This window comes from Copadichromis virginalis, linkage group LG16, assembly GCF_057382275.1.
Source record: "Copadichromis virginalis isolate Kocher_CV1m ecotype Utaka linkage group LG16, C_Virginalis_male_GT1.1, whole genome shotgun sequence".
Lineage (NCBI taxonomy): Eukaryota > Metazoa > Chordata > Actinopteri > Cichliformes > Cichlidae > Copadichromis > Copadichromis virginalis.
Window position 1 is genome coordinate 16,235,934 of NC_140633.1, and position 20,507 is coordinate 16,256,440.

The following is a 20,507-nucleotide window of genomic DNA, read 5'->3' on the forward strand; positions in this document are numbered from 1 at the left end:
TTCTCAGTAGACCCTCTGCTCAGATGTTCAGTTCAGTTCAGTTCATTTTTATTTCAAACATTTCAAACATGTGCCTTCACAATCATTACAAACTATTATTCCATTATTTGTTTGAAAAGGAGTAGGCAGAAGTATTTACTTATTTGTCCCTACCCCCTCAAGTTTTACCTCTCATTCATTTAATTGTTTTTTTTCTCTTAAATTAAACAAACAACAACAAACAGCAACAAAAATAAAGCAAAACAAAACATACATCAATCAAAAACAAGAAATTAGCAAGTCCCACCACAGTATAGTTTCTTTCATATGATAAATACAGAATGTGTATATTTGCAGATACACAAGTTATGGAAAAACAAACAAACCAAAACCAAAAAAGAACCACAACACCATTACCAGCAACATTACCGTCCTGGGTTAACCCTGTTTTCTTCATTCTTATACTTATTTAAAATTAGGTTTTTATATTTTACTTTAAACTGTTTTATGTTTTGACTGTCTTTTATTTCTTCTGTTAGACTGTTCCATAATTTAACTCCTGCAATTGAGATAGACATCGTTTTTAAAGTTGTTCTAGCACTTTGTATTTTTAAATTCCATTTCCCTCTTAAGTTATACCCACCTTCTCTTTCTATGAACAATTTACAGATTTCTTTTGGAAGCAATTTATTTCTTACTTTATACATTATTTGCGCTGTTTTAAGCTTCACCAAGTCTTGGAATTTAATAGCTTGCATTTTGACAAAGAGTGCATTTGTATGGTCCCTGTACCCCACATTATTTATTAATCTAATGGCCCTTTTCTGTATTATAGTTATTGTTTGTGTGTTACTTTTGTATGTGTTTCCCCAGACCTCTACACAGTAGCTCATATATGGCAGTAGTAAAGCACAGTATAAAATGTGCAGTGCTTTCTGATCCAACATATGCTTTGCTTTCCCCAGGACGGCAATGCCCCGTGCCAATTTCCCCCAAACATAAGTAATGTGTGGCTTCCAACAGAGCTTGTGGTCGATGATCACCCCAAGAAATTTTATTTGTCTTGATGAAATAAAGGCCTGGATGGCTTTGAACTTTTTAAAGCCAACTCGGTTCGCTGGCACAGAAAGCTGAAGTGGGGGTGGGTTTCAAAGCAGCTTGCAGTGAAAGCACACATTCTAGGAAGATTAAAACTTAAACAGCATGCACATGTGAGATTTACAATTTAGAAGGGTATCACCAGCATCCCGGCAGCTGACCTGACTGGAGTCTGTTGACCTGGTTTTAGAATGGAAAGAAAATATAATTCTGAATATTTTATTTACCACCGCTCCAACCTTTTTCTTAAATATCTTCTTTTAAGATACTTGGCGACCGTGGCTCAGGGGGTTGGGAATCGCATCTGTAACCGGAAGATCGCTGGTTTGATCCCTGGGCTCTCTGTCCTGGTCGTTGTGTCCCTGGGCAAGACACTTTACCCTACTTGCCTACTGGTGTTGGCCAGAGGGGCCGATGGCGCGATATGGCAGCCTCGCTTCTGTCAGTCTACCCCAGGGCAGCTGTGGCTACAACCGTAGCTTGCCTCCACCAGTGTGTGAATGTGAGAGTGAATGAATAGTGGCATTGGAAAGCGCTTTGGGTGCCTTGAAAAGCGCTATATAAATCCAATCCATTATTATTAAAAACAGCCAATTTGTTTTTTATCATCAGCTCCCTCAGCAGCTGTAAGTTTGTAGTCACCTTTACACCTTTACTTTATGGTTGAATCACAGGTGAGTAAATATTCATTTTCCTCCGTAAGTAGTATTAAATCCACAAACGTATACACACACAAACACACACACACAGATTTTTCATGTGGGGTCACCTTCCTTCTTGTAGAAGACCAGCTCAGTCTTGAACTCCCTCCGTTCATCCAGGGCTCCTTGGATCTGGGCCGTTGACCGGTCGCTCGTTTCTGGGCCGTACAGGAAGTGACACGCGCAGCTCTTCTGCATGAGTTCGGCACGGGCGTAACCAGTGAGCTCACAGAAACCATCAGAGCAGTAAACGATGGGGTAGAGTGACTGCACCTGGGCGTTTCCCAGAACAAAGTTGCTGTCTGCAAAGAGAGAGAAGAGAAAGCAGAGAGCAATCACTATGACTGTGTCATGAAGACAATTGGCAGAGCTAGTGTTCATGCATACAGCTCCCGAAAGGATGTTTTTATATCCATTAAGCCTAAAATCGATGTAGTAGACCGCTAGTGTTTGTGATAAAAAAATACATAAACTCAGCCACCAGAAAACAACAAAAGCTTGTCAGACTAGCTGTGACTCCGTCTGTAGCATTGGAGCAAAAAAACTATGATTGTGCAATCAGTGTTGGGCTCCTGAAGGGTTGGGCTGGTAAACAACAGACTAATTTATACTGCCAATCATCACATTAGTTAACCTGGTGTAAAAGTAGGCCACATGTTCCACTTTCTTACAGCTATAAGACCCACAGCCTCTGGATGGCAGGAGGAGGGTGACCCGTCTCATTCAAATCTGTTGCCTTTGAGAAGCGTCTAACACCATACTCTTTTGAGAGTGAGGATGGCAACGAAAGTAACTAAAAGTAGGATGGAGCTACTGAGAGGTAAGGTAGAATAGCAAGAATAAATGAATGTGAATGAATGAATAAGTGAATGCAGTTTACTAGAAACCACACACAGCACAGGTGATCAAGGAGTTCAACAAGAAATCTAGTCGTTCTGACATTTCTGATGTCTACGTCCTAGATTCAAAGGGAAAAAAAAACATTTATGGAGAAAATAAGATCGTGTTGTATATTAAAATGCACTAAAAATAATTTGACTTGTAGAATCAGTTTTTAAGAGTTGGAGCATCGACGGTTTCTGTGGTTGCGTGTTATACGGAAGTGTAAAACTATTCATTAAGTGAAATAAAATAAAAACTTTCCTTCTAAAAAAAATTGAATCTCTATTGTATACTTGTTTAAGCTAAATACAGCACCCATATATACACATTTATCATATTTTACTTTAAGTCTTTGTGGACTTAAAGTAAAATATGATAAATGTGTGTTAATGGGATGGGCTCCACCCCAACATGCCACACCAAATCCCTGCTCACAACCCTGAGTTGGATAAGCAGTTAAGAAAATGGATGGAACTATTTTATTTTTATTTTTAAATTAATTTTATTTATTTGTAAATTAATGTAAAATCACTTTAAATGTAATAAAACATAATTTTTCTTGTTTTTTAAATGTATTTGTCTGTACACATGCATATTTAGATTTTTAAAATATATTCACAAATGTATCATAATTTCACAAATATTTGTCCGTTATTTGAAAGATCGAACTGTTAAATTCAAATGTAATGCTATGGAAAAATATATAAAATGATTCTTGTAAACTTTTCAAATAATTCAAATAATAATAATTATTATTGTTATTTAGGGTGATCGTGGCTCAAGAGTTGGCAGTTCGCCTTGTAATCAGATGGTTGCCGGTTCGAGCCCCGGTTTGGACACTCTCGGTCGTTGTGTCCTTGGGCAAGACACTTCACCTACCACCCACTGGTGATGGCCAGAGGGGAATTATAAAGTGGAATTGTAAAGCGCTTTGAGGGTCTCAAAAAGCGCTATATGAATGCCATCCATTATTATTTAAACCAACTGTTAACTGTATATTTCTGTACATTATTATTATTACAGTATTATTATTCATATTGCCGCATTCATTGACCTTGTTTATAGGTAATTTCATTGTTTAATCACATTAAAATGTTCCTAATTTAATGTTTAAAAGCACTTGAAAAAAAATCCCTTTTTTTTCTGTATTTTTATGGTATTATTTTGGTGCCCCAGCTGCCGGAATATTACTGTTTTTTTAGGATTTTTTTTTTTTACGGTGTAAGATAGACCCAAAAATAATACATACAGAGAAAAACCCAACAATCACATGACCCCCCTATGAGCAAGCACTTTGGCGACAGTGGGAAGGAAAAACTCCCTTTTAACAAGAAGAAACCTCTGGCAGAACCAGGCTCAGGGAGGGGCGGGGCCATCTGCTGTGACTGGTTGGGGTGAGAAAAGGAACTATAACTCCTTGTTACAATTACTCCTAAGTTTACCCCTTTTACAGATCTAAAGCTTTAGATTTTTTTTTTTAAATATTTGCACTACTTTTGTTCTAATGCATCTCTTTAATTAAAAACAAGATCTGAATAAGTGTCATACTGTCGCTGTGCTGTGGAGATCAACTACAACATAAAATTTAATGAACTGAATGTGCATGTTCAAATACATTCATTACTGCATAATTTCTACTTCTGGTGATTGAAGGATTTTGGATTTTAACTGACAATTTTATTTTAGCTTGGTCTTACTCTTGAGGTTTTCGTATTTCTTCCACAGCTACACTTATAAAGATAACACTTATAAAGACAGATAAAACTTTAAAGACATTTTCAGCTTTGGTAGATAAAAGCACAGCAAACACCAAAATATATCCAGTACCTGCGGGATAAATCCAAAAACTACCCAATATCAAACATTAAAACACTCAAAAAGTAAGAACTCCTGCCATATTTGCAGGCATTCTGCAATCCTCAAAAGACTCCACTGGGCTTGTTTCTATCAGTTATTTCAAATGATGCACATGAAAGCAGCATCACTGTGAGAAAGGAGAAACAGAGCTGGAAGCAAGGCTGTTGTCCTCCAGAATGAGGAATCCTTGCAGATCAGAAACCAGATTTGATGGGGTGAAGTAAACAATGTCAAGAGTCGTCACAAAACCTCATCAGGTTTCATTAATCGAAGCCGTCAGTAGCATGCCTGCACATGCACTGCACAATCTGCTGTTCAAGATACAAGCACAACTACACTCTGGCTGCTGATTGGTGATCAGCTGCAGATAGACGTGTTTGTGTGCGTGCATGTGTGAACGCCAAGTGGAAAATTTTGCTACTGCTTATTCGGTTAATGGTTCCTGTCATGTAGCTAAGCAAACACTGTAAAATGCACTATTTATTACTTTGTGCTCAGCTATTCTCATGGATCCATCAGTTCTGGTGGCCCGGGGGACCCTTCCCATATTAAATATTTTATGGTGTAATAATGAGATGTGTTTGTGTGTGCCTGTTTGGCTTTCAGCTCAATTGAGAGACAGATTAAAAGAAAATGCTGAGTCAAGGAACTGATCAAAGGGGCAGTTATCAGTCGTGACCTTTCAGAGAGGTCACGACTGATAACTGGACTAGTATATAGTGCTTTTCTACTCTGACTACCGGTCTCGCTCACTCAATCACACACACAGTTTTTTCTATATCTAAGCACTTTGTCCAACAGCCGTGCCCACGTTCACACACCAGTGGGTGCATCTAGGTTTCAATATCTTACCTAAGGAAACTTTGAGATGCAGAGTGGAGGAGCTGGGGAATCAACCCTTTGACCTCCCGGTTCATAGACAACCCGCTGCAGCTCCTGAGCCACAGCTACCATTGAAGAATTTTATTTTATTTTTTAAAACTCAAATGGACCTTTGAAAAAGCAATCCTGTCATATCTGTACTAGTGAAATTCCCTCTACTTGGGGCTAAGCCAAAAGGCCATCTTCTGCCTCTAGCAAGTTCAAACCTTGAGTGCCAGACTTTTAACAAATTCACAAAGAGAGGTGAGCATCATTCCCATCTGTGTTACACTACACCTACTACCTGTTAGGTAGAAAACTGGTTTGAAACTTTAATAATTTTTAAAAACGGCAGTGTAGATTTACTCCCACCTCTTGAACTGACATCAAGATGAACTCCCCTAATTGTTTCCAGAGGTTAAAGTTGGCCAGGACAGGAATGGGGCACCTGTTCTGGCCAACATGTGTAATTAGAGTAATTAGATCAATAATTAACAGCATTTAATAGATGATAATATAAAGCAAGCTCATTCTTTGTTTGCAGCCGTGCATTTCTTCTGCCACTAAGATTCTCACTCAATAGTTCAGGAATGATTGTCACAGTTTTCTCCTGCACACTTCACACATCTTTGTTTTTTCCATCACAAATCTGTGATTCATGCTGCAAAGATCAACAAATCGACATTAGCAAACTTCGGCATGCACACGGCAGCTAAGTGGCGGTTAATTTAAAATGCAGCATTTCAAACAGCTCCGCGAATGTGTCCAATCACATAAACTGTCCCTGCGCAGCACATTAGGGCTTCCATCTAGAGGTAGCTGTATTGTGTGGATTGAATGATAACAGCTCTTAACATGCATGAAAGAGAGAACAGGAGCAGAAGACGATTAGTGACTTTGAAAGGTAAGAACTGCTCAGCAACTGACATTTGATAAATCTAAAAAAAGCATTTAAAGCAAGTGTCCTAATTAATTTGAGATTATTATAATCAGACACTGGGCCTGTACATAATGCGCTGCTGGAATTATCTATCATCTACACATCGTAAGATTTCTTTAAAATAGAACATTTAAAAAAAATAATGTAACAGAACGACTGTACTGGAGAGTAGATGCAGAGTAAGTCGGGTTTTTTGCAATATTGTTGCAAAGTTTGCAGTGACAGATGTTGTATTACTGCAGAACACACAGCTCTGCACTGTCGGTAGAGGTGACCAATTGAATTCAAATTTCATTTGTCACATACACAGTACAACATGTAGTGAAATGCTTGTGTCCGAGCTGCGGACAGGCTGCCGACGTAGCTGCGCCATTCCAGGGCTTAGTTTTAGCATGGGGGGTCTAGCCAGGACACTTACTGGATACCGAGTGGGAATGGAGCTTGCAACTCGTGCTCCAAAGGGGTGTAGTTTTACCACTTTATCTAGCTGCAAATCTGTCGATCCTCTTTAGTATGATTTGCCAAACTCCACATGCTCTGTGCTACTTTTATACAGCTTATTGGCTAGAAAGCAGTCGTGACAGATCATGTAACGCTGGGAAGAAAACGACAGCAAACGTGCCAAAAGTCATGGTCATCTTTGTGCTTGCATTGGTCTTTACAGTATGGGTTTCTGTTTTCAGGCTAAATTTACCTGTTAATCTTCCCTCAGTGACCTCTGTTTCCTTGCCTCTCTCTCTCTCTCTCCCCTAATAACAGTTGCATCCACTCAGTATCCACGTGAATCTTCTGATAATGTTCTACTCAGTACTGTTTTATCGACTTCTTCCAGTCATCCCTTTTTTTTTTTTTGCCTCAATACCAAATTCAGAGCCACCTTTAATGAATGTCTTGCTGTCTCTCTCTTGCCATCTCGCCACACTCTGTGAGGTCAAATAGAGCTGTCTGCAATTTGGATTACAAATGAAAAGTGCTTCCTCCAACCTTGATTTGTTTTGTAAGGATGTGTTTTACTGTCCCGCCGTTGTGTGATCGGCTGTTCCACCGATATGTCATTTATATTTTCTACTTTCTCTACTTTTCATCACTAGATTAAATGTACACCTGCGATAGGCGGAGGTTCTGTCTGAACATGGCATGAAATACATTAAGCAGCAGGTGGGGGTGGAGGATGTGTGCTCTAGGAAATCTTTGGCATCAGGCACATATTGGGGGAATTTTTCATGATTTATATTTTTGGGGGAAAAAGAAACACTGCTGAAATACCAACTTTATAAATAAACAAAAGAGAAAAAAAGAAAAAGAAAAATAGATTTAAAATAAATAATAGATGTTGCCTGTTTGCAGAGAAAATGAAGCAGGCTGCAGAGAACTGCTGGAGCCTGATGAGACCCTGTACAGTAACCAGTGAGTGAACAACTCAAACTGGTTTTAAACATCACAAGATTTATGGTGTTTATGGCATTGTTTCCATTTCCCTTTTCACTTCATGCCTTCGTAGTGGCAGCAGTAAATCACTGTTCTATAGCTACAGTATATGAGGCAACAAATTCAACTATTTCAATAAAGCTTGCATATTTTTTTATATATATATATTTGTTATATCTGAACCACATGATGGCAGAGATGTGGAGTCAGAAAAATCAGCAGTGGCAAAAAGAAAACAGCAACAGAAAGTTTGCTAACAACCAAAACTTTTATCACTCATGACAGAATCACACATCCCCTGAGCATTTCCGTCACCTCTGGAAGTTAGTTAGAGGAAATTAACTTGAGAGCAGCTCGTCAGACTGCCAGCACCAACTCATTTACTTATTTTTTTATTAATCAAATTTACTTTTAATCCACTGAGGAAAGTGCAGACAGATGTCTGAGAAAGTTGAGTGCTGCATTTCATTTCGTCTCCTTGGCAACTACAGGAGTCTGAACAAATGTCAGCACATCAAGATCACCTCTGCTCGATGACTCACTAACAGCACCTCATACGTCACAAAGAGCCAAACTAAGCAAAAATCCAGAGTCACTTCAGGCATGTGGGAAATGAACTGGTGAGATCTGAAATTCAGTCCATTAATGTAGCGATGATTGTTAAATGACTCAGGGGAACAGTACGGGTGTACCGAGGAAGGCACAGACAGCAAACAACACATGGTTTGGACACATGAATGAACACGATGGTACATAGCAACCAGTTACAATCAATTTTCTCTACTACTCTAACAGTACTGAAGTCAGCAACTGAGGTTTCCTTGTTGTCGTGGTCGTAATGCAGAGCACTCTCAAAGTCCTTCAAAAGAATTATAAGATAAATCTGTATTTGTCCCTCCATGCTGTGGACGGAATTTATTACACCAAGGGCAAGATCTGCTAATGAACTGTGCCACTTCAATCACTACAGCATCAACAAAGTGACTGCAACCTTACAAAATGAACTTGCAACCTTGTTGCCTTCAAAACTGTTACTTTAAAGTCAGGGACCATACACACTAAGAATTCAATTTCAATTCAATTTTATTTATATAGCGCCAAATCACAACAGCAGTCGCCTCAAGGCGCTTTATATTGTACAGTAGATCGTAGAATAACCCAACAATCATATGACCCCCTATGAGCAAGACTGTTCTACTTTGTGAAAGTGTCTGATAAGGGGATGAAGCCAACATATGTGCTAGTGTAGCGGTTATGTTCTTGCATAAGAAACTGCAGGTATGCTGGGATGACACCAATGTCCTTTAATCTGACAAACCTACAACATGTCAGATGGCACAGAGGGTATTTTCAGCAGATATACATAGAAGTGTACCTCTTTTGATGTACGTCGGGTGGTAAATTTAAAAACACTGCTATAGCATATTATATCCATAAACAGTGCTTATCTGCATTTCTGCAATTACACACTGTTGATTTCAGCCACAAATATGCCATGCATGTGAATACTATCATTATTGTGTTTGTCCAATGTTCTGCACAATGTGTACACTCTAATATCTCTAATATAACTGAGGGTCAAACCAAAATCTGTAGGTGTCTCTAGTGAAATGCAGCCTTCGACCCAGAATCAGCCTTAGGCACCACCTAAACATAATAACTGACAGCCACGACTGCACCTTAACGTGGGCTTCTAAGTTTGCAATCTCTTCAACTTGTCAGCAAAATGATCCATTTCTTTCTCTGGGCGAAAGCTGACGGGCTACCTGCACAAAATCATAAACGTCAAGCTGTTGAACCCTGTCCCTGGTGAGCAGCACAGAACCAGAACAGCCATCTGCCACGGACTGTTTTTCCCTGTTACTTTTCAAAGTTTATCAGAACATTTAAGTCAAATCAGTTAATGAAACTTTTACTTGGAGAAAACTGACAAGAGCGCAAAAAAATAACCAGATTCTCGACAGGCTTCATGCTATTGGAGCTGGTATGGACCAAACAGCATCATATAAGGAATAAGGAAGGACTGAACAATAAGATAAGAGCATATTTGTCACGGTCCCTGTGCCTCACCAGCTGATCCTGTATTAGGCAACATGTGTTTTGTTGTTTTTTTTGCGCTCTCTCTCTCTCACCTGCCGGAGCGGTGCTCATTATGGGCTCCCGCCCCTGGCCCACACACCTGCTGCCTATCTGGGTGATCGCAAGGCCTATTTAAGACGGCGCCACGGTGTTACTCGTCGCTGGATCGTTGAGCTATCAGCATCTACCCCGGACCTTTCCCTGCCTGCTTGTTACCGTGTGGACGAGTGAGTGGATTTGTGTTACCCCGTTGTGGAGAAAGAAGAGAGAGCCTTTGGAGTGTGTCTGTTTCCCGTCCTTCCCCTCACATGCACCGGAGCCCTGGAGCCCCCTCCCCTCCCCCCAGCACGTTGTAAATAGTTTCACCTGGTGTCGTTTGTATAAATAAACCGACTGTTAACTCTGCAAGGATCTCCGGTCTGCGCCTGAGTCCATTAACTAAAACCTGACAATGTTGTAGTTATGAAAGTAAATATGTAGATGGTTCATCCAATCAAGTATTTTAAGTACCTGCCATCTTCTCTTAGAGTACAAAAACATTATATAAGTACCAGTCCATTGTACTTATACTACAATGTGTAACAAAGAAGCCTAAAAGACATTTTTGATACAAAAATATCTAAAGTTACAAGATTACAGTGGGAATTTCTCACCTGATACCATGACAAAGCGTGTAAATAGACACGTCCGTCCACCACGTACACGTCACGCTTTGACTCTCCAAAACATGAAATGCACACGCACATGCAGAGGGAGATATTTTATTTTAAACCAAAATGAAAATAACCACGGGAAAGCATTTAAACAGACATTATTAACACATTTACATGTATACACATATCAGATGTCTAGCTTAATCAATTCTGACAATTAAGTTTTTTGTTCACTACCGACTCCATGGCTTTAAATATATTATCTACCCCTGCTGGTAATGCAATTTCTGCATGAGTGTCCACTTCGCATTTTGGAGAGGCAAAGTGTCGAATGGACACGGTAGACCGGCATGTCTATTCCACGTTTTGGGTTTGAATTGTAACTAAAATAACAGCCTTGGATTCTCACAGTCAAAACCACGGTAAAGTCTGAATCTTGGACAGAATGTGTTCAGTGTAGAGGATATAGTGTATTTTATTTATATATTCTCTGTATGAGTATCTGATGGAATTAAAAATTCATCCTACAGCAATAGCTTCATGCCTTAGGGCGATATGGTACTGAGGGATTCAAAGCTTTGAGAAACTAGTTCTCCGGCACATCAAGACCATGACCCAGTCAGTCTGAACCCCCACCAGTGTGAACTTCCTGCAAACAGAGGAAGCCATCTCTACTGCCCACAGCTTAGCCATCACATATCCTGAACCTCCTAAGACTCTTCCACGACATGCATTTTTAATTTGTCTTTGATATTTGGGCTGATTGGGGCCAGATGAATGTAAAAACAAAGAATTACCAGATTTTTTATTTTTACCTTATTGTTGTTTTTAAGAAAAATGAGAGCCACATCTGAGGATATTCGTTTAAAATTTTGATAGAACAGTAAATCAAATCAAATCAAATCACTTTTTATTGTCACATCACATGTGCAGGCACACTGGCACAGCACATGCGAGTGAAATTCTTGTGTGCGAGCCCCACAAGCAACAGAGATGTGCAAACACAACAACACAAACGAGCAAAATACAAGAATGGCCAACCTGAAACTAATAAATATATGTACAATATATAATAGTGTATGCATTTCTGGATGTGTATACTAAATATTTTCCTGTGTGTGTGTGTGTGTGTGTGTGTGTGTGTGTGTGTGTGTGTGTGTGTATACACATTTTTACAAATTAAATAGTAAAAAAATAAAATAAAATAATAATAATAATAAAATATATAAAATATACAGAGTTGAATATGTGCAAAACAAGTGGCATTTATATACAGTGTGGAGTGCATAATGTTGAAGTTCCAGTAGTGAAGCTGAGGTGTCTGTGAAGTGTTCAGCAGTCTGATGGCCTGATGGAAGAAGCTGTCTCTCAGTCTGCTGGTACGGGACCGGATGCTGCAGAACCTGCAGTAGCAGTATAATGTCCTTGTAAGTGGATATCAGGCCCTTGTAGAGCAAAATTGAGTATTTTGGTCTAAATATCCCAAAATGTGATGTCCACATATGTGGATGCCAGGTCCTAGGAGGTTAAAACAATAAAACCTACATCAGGAAAATACACATTTATTCAGCATTTAGCACAACTGAACCTACTTGGCGAGCTCAGAACTCTGGGCTTGAGTATAATACTCTTACTTGATACTGGACTTTTTCATCAACAAACCATTGACAGTCAAACCTCACTTTGTACACCGAGTCCTTCAAAAGGACAGAACTCTGTGGCCGAGTTTGCTGATAACACCTCAGTAACTACAACAACACAATGATATTACCCACATCGCCGGGACAGGACTCAGTTATTTCACTATTTGCAGAAAGGTGCAGATAGGCAACCTTTGACTCAGACAGCAGAACTAAGCTGGAAACAGGCTGCGACACACTCCATTACTTAGCTTCCTGTGAATCAGCATTACACTGGATGTCTTGTGGATTTTACACAATGACAACACAAAAAGCAAAAAGAACCTCTGAATTTAGGCAAACATGTCAGCACTGGGAAACTCAGCGGACCTCCAGGTCATGCAACTTCTTTTTAAGTTTGAAGAATTTTGCACAGAATATTAAGACTGTTATCAGAGTTATATTTCTAAAATAGACAAACTGTAGAATTTTACAATAAAGTATGCGATTTCAACACAAAATAAAAAACTAAACTACTGAATTTGTTAAGTGAACTGTTCTGCAGGAAGTCCTAGTCATCTGTAAGCTATGTATATGACTAACCCTCATGAAAGGATTTTTTTCACTTATATATTGTTCTTATTATGTCTTGATTTCTTCTTCTTGACTATGTCTGATCAGCCCGAGGTTAAAAAGTTCCCTACTATGTGTTATGACTGCTAATTCTACAGTAATCCCCTCTTTATACAAAATGTGTACTTCTAATTTGTCCTTGTTCATTGTTATTCATTATATGCACTCTAATATTATCAGCAGTGCTCGAACAACTGTTAAAGGAAAGGAAAGTTGAGGCCATATGATAATCATGTCTGCTATACCCACAATGCAACTTGCACAGCGGGCTACATTGTTCTAGTAGAAGCTAAGTAGCCTCAGGATGTTAGCCTCAAGCAAAGACAACGAGCAGGCCCACCATGTCTCTTAAGCACCCTCCTTAACCCCAGCATTTTTAACCTCCAACCCCTTCAACAGACTCAAGATACTGTGAGATATAGACTCAATCAACTTACTGTAGACTCAATTCAAGAATCATAGCTATGTTTCTTAAAGAAACTAAAGAAAACCCAACATGCTGAGAGCACTGTTCCTAAAAACGTCCCAGCAGTTCACAGAAAAAAGTCCAGTGAAACCGCTGTTACAAACTATATCGTATAAAACAGCCTGCAACTTTAGTGTAATTTCCCATCAACTACCTTTTAATTCTTCTGAATTATGGTGTAAATTTCCTCAAATAAGATATTTTTTAAGTAATGAGTATCTTTGTAGTATTTTAAAAGAAATGAAACACAAAGTGTACTACAAAGAAAAAGACAAATTGCTTCTATCCTTTTTCATTGTAAGTATTATAAAGTATCCCAACACCACGAACAGAAAATTTACATGATAAATACTGCAAAACTACACCAAAGTGTATTTTGACGTGCTGCCCTTGTCAGTTATGAAACCCCATCTTTAAAGACCTTTGGATCACTTTATTGTAGTCCAAACTTTGTAATTACTTCCTTATTTAGTTTTTCTCTCATCTTCTCTCCTCCTGTGCAGCATGTCAGTGCTCATCTCTGCACTCCTCTCATACTGTTCATCACTACATTTACACTTCTGTAGTGTCCTGTCAGCCTGACATCTATTTTGGTGCTGAACTCAGGACCTCCTTTTCAAAAACTCACAAAGAGGACAACAACAGGCATTAACAACCACTGATGTAGAATTACAATGTGCAGCCAGCGACAAATAAATCTACCTCACAACTTCCCCAAATCAAGTAGAGTGTCTCAAGATATGACAGCGTAATCTTTCTCTGAGAAAAGATCACACAAAACTGTCTCTTTTGGTTGCACAGATAGTTCCTAGACTGTTTGAACTGTCAGGGTAAATGATAAGGAAAGTATTCCTTCAGCTGTTGCTCTTGTTCTTTTATTCCCTTGCTGTCTGCTACCTACTCCGCTCTTGGTAAATCCACGGCCTTGAAACTCCTCGTGTTAAAGAGAGAGGACTGATGAGCTACCTATCTGGAGAGTTTTCTCCAAATAAAACACCAAACTTTCACCCTCAGATTTGGAGTTGAGTCAGCCTCGACTCCCAATGCCCCACTAGCTACACAAAATACGGCCTCAGCAGTATAGTAAACAACAAAGAAACCAAACCACAAACTTAAGTTTCTCCTTTTTGTCTGTGTTGCATTAGGCCCACACGGGATTACATTTTCCTGCAAAAAGCAAGTGTGCAACACAGAGTTTAAAAAATATATATATCCAGCAATGTTAAGGAAACAGTAAATCCATGTACATATACAACTTTGTAGATGTAACTGTTCAAAGATCAAAATGCTTTAGGGTCAGTAGTGGGTGTAATGCATCCCAAAGTAACAAATTACAGTAATTACATTACTTTTTTCTGTAAAGGAGTAATGTAATTTAATGCCAAAACCAGTACTGACTAATAGTTACCAATCAATTAATACTTACATAATAGGAAGCATCTGAAGAGGCATTTAGAAAACCTCATCACATCGTCAGGTTTGACAGTGGATGATGATGCCAAACGCAGACTCACAGTAATGATAAACAAAATAGTATGCAACAGTGGACCATAGCAGTACAACTCAACAACAAACTAAGGCTATGAATGCATACATACTGTAGTTGTACAGGGAAAGTGAACACAGCTGTGGGGAACACACCGTAAGACTAAACAAGGGCTACCAAAATAAAGCGCTGTTGTATTCTGCTTTTCTATAACATTCACACACTTTCACCGTGCAGTTGATGCTTCAGAGAGCACCTAGGGGTCAGTGTCTCGCTCAATGAGTGTCCAGGGATCAAACCACCAACCTTCCAATTAGTAGATGGCCTACTCAGCAGAGAACTATAATTAGAAGACCATAGTGGAGGAAATACAAACTCGATCATGGATAAGGCAAAACCAGCAACTCAAACTTTTAAGGATACACAAGAAACTGCAAGCTCATTTTAAATTCAAACACCTGGAGATAGCAGTAACCAAACTAAGAGTCAAATTAAATATAGTTAATGACAAACAGAACTTTAGAGTCAAAGACACATGACCTTGGGTCAATAAGAGCCATAACACAGATGTGCCCGCAGATAATAAAAGCTGTGAAGAACAGATTGAACAGATTGAATAGCCAACCACAGAACGCCAAGACGAACTGCAATAATTACAGTCAGGTGACTATTTAAACCAAACCTTGAGTACTTTGAATTGCATGCTGCAGCCTTCACAGTCACTTCAGCCCAATAACTAAATATCTGTGGGAGATTTTGGACCAACATAGGGAAAAAGTAATCCTTTTTTGGAACGACATCCATCCTTCCAGTGGCGTTCCAGAGACCTGCAGAATCAATGTTAAGAAGTATTGAAGCTGTTTTCATAGCACATCATGGCCCACCACCTTACTAAGACACTGACAATATACTGTACAGTATGTTATGTGAGTGGCTGCTATGTCCTTGCAATCGTCTCAGCATTCATAATCAGACCTCCCTGCTGTGGCCTCTTACACTGAGCTACTAGCACTGATTTGAAAGGCACTGTCTACAGACGCTGAGGATGCTTGGCTCAAAAGATCCTGTATTTTTAATATATTACTCTACTGTCAATTGCAGTAACTGAGAAACTACAGTGGGGCAAAAAAGTATTTAGTCAGCCACCGATTGTGCAAGTTCCCCCACTTAAAATGATGACAGAGGTCAGTAATTTGCACCAGAGGTACACTTCAACTGTGAGAGACAGAATGTGAAAAAAAAATCCAAGCGTACTCTACAAACCGGGTCTAGGTACCCTTGCCCCTGGAGGGGGGAATTGCACCCAGACCCAGGTGGTGTTACCCTTTTCCCTGCGGTGGGGAGAGGCAGACCGACTCCGACTCCACAGCAGCAGGGAGGCCCCACACCCCAGACCGCAGTCGGACGGCCAACTCCTCCTACTAGCCCTCCCGCTCCAGCAGGCCGCAGAGAATGGGGGTGGGAGAAGACTCCAAACCTCCCTCCACCCGCTCATTGTAGTGTTGATGCATATGTGTTCTAAGGTGCAATTAAAACCCAGGAGGGCATGGAGCTACCTGCCAAGGAGCAGCAGGTAAGCGCATAGTCCCTCCTGCTAGCCCAGAACTTTGAAGATGAAACGAGGCTGGGTCTTCCAACATGACAATGATCCAAAACACACCGCCCGGGCAACAAAGGCGTGGCTCCGTAAGAAGCATTTGAAAGTCCTGGAGTGGCCTAGCCAGTCTCCAGACCTCAACCCCATAGAAAATCTGTGGCGGGAGTTGAAAGTCCGTGTTGCTCGGCGACAGCCCCAAAACATCACTGCTCTCGAGAAGATCTGCATGGAGGAATGGGCCAAAATACCAGCTACTGTGTGTGCAAACCTGGTAAAGACCTATAGTAAACGTTTGACCTCTGTTATTGCCAACAAAGGTTATGTTACAAAGTACTGAGTTGTATTTTTGTTATTGACCAAATACTTATTTTCCACCCTGATTTACGAAAAAATTCTTTACAAATCCTACCATGTGGATTCATGGATTTTTTTTCACATTCTGTCTCTCACAGTTGAAGTGTACCTCTGGTGCAAATTACTGACCTCTGTCATCATTTTAGGTGGGGGAACTTGCACAATCAGTGGCTGACTAAATACTTTTTTGCCCCACTGTATGTGAGACCTGAGATCACCTGGCCAACATTGTCGCATAAGACACTGCACTGTCTATATTTTTATGTGTGTTTAAAGGAGCATCAAAAACATGAGCACATGTAACTAGTTTGACGTTAAAAAAAAGTCCACTGGAAATGGCAAAAAAAAAAACTTTTCCTTTGCATCTACATAGTCTTAGGTTAAGTTCTAAGGCAGGCCGCTCTGCATACAGCAGCCTCTTTTTTTATGTGCAGTACATTACAAAAGCTTGTATTTGCTAAACTAATTACTCATATCCAGGGGATATTTGATGTTTGATAGAGTGTGTGTGTGTGTGTGTGTGTGTGTGTGTGTGTGTGTGTGTGTGTGTGTGTGTGTGTGTGTGTGTGTAGAATAAGACAACAGGAGATAAATGTCCTGCTTGGCTGCCTTGCTGTTGCTGTCCTGTTTTGTTCATGATTTTAAATAAGGGATGTTAATTGTGTAATTCACCTAACAAGGAAGGATCCTGTTGAAGAGCTGAAACTAAACTTTGACTGGATATTGACAATCAACTGTCCCATATATGAGGGACTATAAGTCAACCATAATTATGATTAAGCATAAAAATGCAAACAAAAGTAAAGCAATGATTAACATTAGAGTAACAAATGATTCCCACCAACAGCACAGCTGCATCTGTGTAGCTGATGCTCAGACTACCACTGAGCATCACTCTTTATATGTAGTGGTGCTGAATAAATATGTAAATGGATTGTTTTCAATTTCAACCAGAGAGCAGCTATAACTCTGTTTAACTGCCCTTCAAGAAAATGAAGGTTTAATTTGGCTTCATGTAGAATGTGGTGATACAGACTGAATGTCCCAGGAGTGCATTTCCAGAGGTGACCTCTCACAACACTGTGAATAAGACCGATATTATGAAATCCAATAATGGATCATGTAGTGAAATTTAGGCATTGTGTACTCCATGTAGATCAGGCAGAGACAGGCCTGCGACTGACCAAAGTTCAGTTTAAATGGACCAGTGTGGAGCATGTGGACTGCCACTGCACATTAAACAGGTGGTGTGATGCAGACCTTGCCAGCAGCAGTGGCGAACTGGAGCGCTCATTCTAGCACTCCACCCCTAACAAAAGATACAAAAGATATCTTGGTTATGTGCTGTAATCTCACAAACGCACACACACGAACACTCTCCCTTTAATTCCTTTATCATCCTTCTCATGTTAGTCTCATTATACCATTGTCCTGTACTTCTGCCCTCTTTGTTTTCCTGCTGCTATGAATTGCGCTACAGGAGAGCTGTCTGGTTCATATTCATCAGGATGGGTATGAGAATGGAACGTGAAGGTGTGAACGGCTCTGTCCTTAAATTCTCCCCGTGCACGTGACTCTTTTGCTAATATACAGGCCATATGAGTTACATTCATACATTAACATGTTCTCTTCACGTACACTGTTCATATGTGAGATTGAAGGAGGTCACAAATACATTTGCACTGACCAACCTTAGCATTTCCTATTATTTGATATGAATGTGAGTGCTGAAGTTTCTTAGGCATGTGCACTGAAAGCACTGTGCTTAGATGCTAGTTACGTATAGGCAGCTTGGTAATCAGGATCCCTTCAAAGTGCCTTTGAAGGGATCCTGGGCTACAGCTTTGAAAGGCAGAAATAGTGGGGGTTGTTTGTGTGTGTCCTGTGATGCCCTTAACTGAGGGGAGCATTATATAACTCTAGGGCACCTTCATTTACAGGTGCAACAGATTAAGGAGAAATAATGATGAGCATCTTTGCTACTGTTGCTGTGTGAAAAAAACAGAAGAGGACTTATTGGCAAGGTAAAACCATTTTAAAGAACCTTTTTTGAGTGGTTCTTTAAAGAACCATTTTAAATGTTTCAAAATAAAATGTATCAGAAATTGAATTTGAATAGGATAAAATAAATCCAAGCACATAGACATATATTAATGGTTTATTGCCATTTCGTAGTATACCAAAAGACAAAAAGGCATTTTAACCCTCAGCACAACATCACTACTAATACATTAGTCATTTAAACAGTAATAATTAAGTATTTTTACTACACTATAAATAAATAGATATAAATACTATATCTATAGATAACACAACAATTAATACATATATTGTTTAATTAATAAAACATCAGAAAGTGATAAAAACACATTAGAAATTGCAATAGCTTCATAACAGACCAATACATCAACACATTTTCATCAGCAGATGTTTGTATGTTCAGTTTCATGTTAGACTCATGGTCCTTTGTTAGTCCAGTTTAGGATAATGTCTTTGACATCATCAAATATATGTCATATCCAGGGGTGCACATAAGTGGTCCACATGTGCGCATTCGCTGTCAAAATAAAAGACGCACACCAGATAAGAAGTTGCAATGTGTGTTTTACTAGCAAAGCAAGTATGTTAGACTTCACCTGCTTGCCCTTCAGAGTTGAAAGGAAAAAAAAAACATATTTGGGAATCGCAGTGACAAAAATACATAAAAACCTTTCCAAAGAAAATGTGAGTGCATTGCTGAACCAAGTGAAGCGGTCCATCACCCACTGGACACCACTCTCTATGTCTCTGGGAGGACATATCAATTCAATTAAAATGACCATTCTACCCAAATTTTTATACCTTTTCCAGGCCTTACCCATTTTCATTCCCAGCACATTTTTCAATGAGCTGGACTCTGTCATCTCATCTTATTTATGGCAGCGCAAACGCCCAAGGCTTAAGAAGATGCATCTTCAAAAATCTAAAATTGAGGGTGGGTTTGCACTTCCAAACTTTCGTTTTTATTATTGGGCTGCTAACATACGATGTTTGGTGTTCTGGTATTTTTACCACAATCGGAGTGGTTGTCCTGACTGGGTGACTATGGAATTGCATAGTGACAACAGTATATCCTTACCAGCTGCACTTGTTCTCCACTCTCATCCTCTCCATTCAACTCCATCCCCAACCCTGTAGTGGTGCACTCATTAAAAATATGGGGCCAGTTTAGGAAATATTTTAAACTTTGTGACTTCTCCCTTCTCAGCCTCATTGCATCTAACCATCTCTTTAAACCTTCTATCCAGGACGGTGAGTTTGTGGAGTGGCACAGAAGTGGAATAACTTGCTTTAAGGACCTATTCATAGCCAACAAACTAGCATAATTTGAACAACTTGCTAATAAATATAGTTTTCCACCATCACACTTTTTCAGATACAAGTCAGGCACTTTATTTGTTCCCAGACTTCAGGCTCATGCCCTCCACTAGAGCCTACACTATTAGAAACTATCCTACAACTCAATACAACCAAGGAAGAGGGCTGATTTCCCTGCTTTACAATAAAATGTTAAATTTGACACATACCTCTTCATCCAAGCTCAAGACACTGTGGGAAGAAGACTTAAATATGACAATCTCTGACGAAACATGGGCCTCCTTACTCAAACATGTCAACACAACATCATTATGTGCCCGCCACTGTTTAATCCAATTCAAAGTGGTGCATAGAGCCCATTTCTCAAAGTCCAGACTATCCTGAAATCCCTCCATATTGTGACAGATGCAAAACTGCTGAAGCCTCACTGATCCACATGTACTGGTCTTGTCCCAGTCTCGTTCAGTTCTGGACAGATATTTTTCATACCCTGTCCAGGATTCTCAGTGTGATGCTG

General features: G+C 39.7%; 1 protein-coding gene across 1 annotated transcript in view; it reads right to left on the minus strand.

Annotated features, from left to right (window-relative positions):
• The window catches only part of kcnh3 (potassium voltage-gated channel, subfamily H (eag-related), member 3), a 194,320-nt gene that overhangs the window by 56,425 nt on the left and 117,388 nt on the right, over positions 1-20,507 (minus strand). Inside the window, exon 2 of the mRNA XM_085435581.1 lies at positions 1,847-2,080. Coding sequence (XP_085291707.1) covers positions 1,847-2,080 — 234 coding nt within the window. The remainder of the gene's footprint in view (positions 1-1,846; positions 2,081-20,507) is intronic.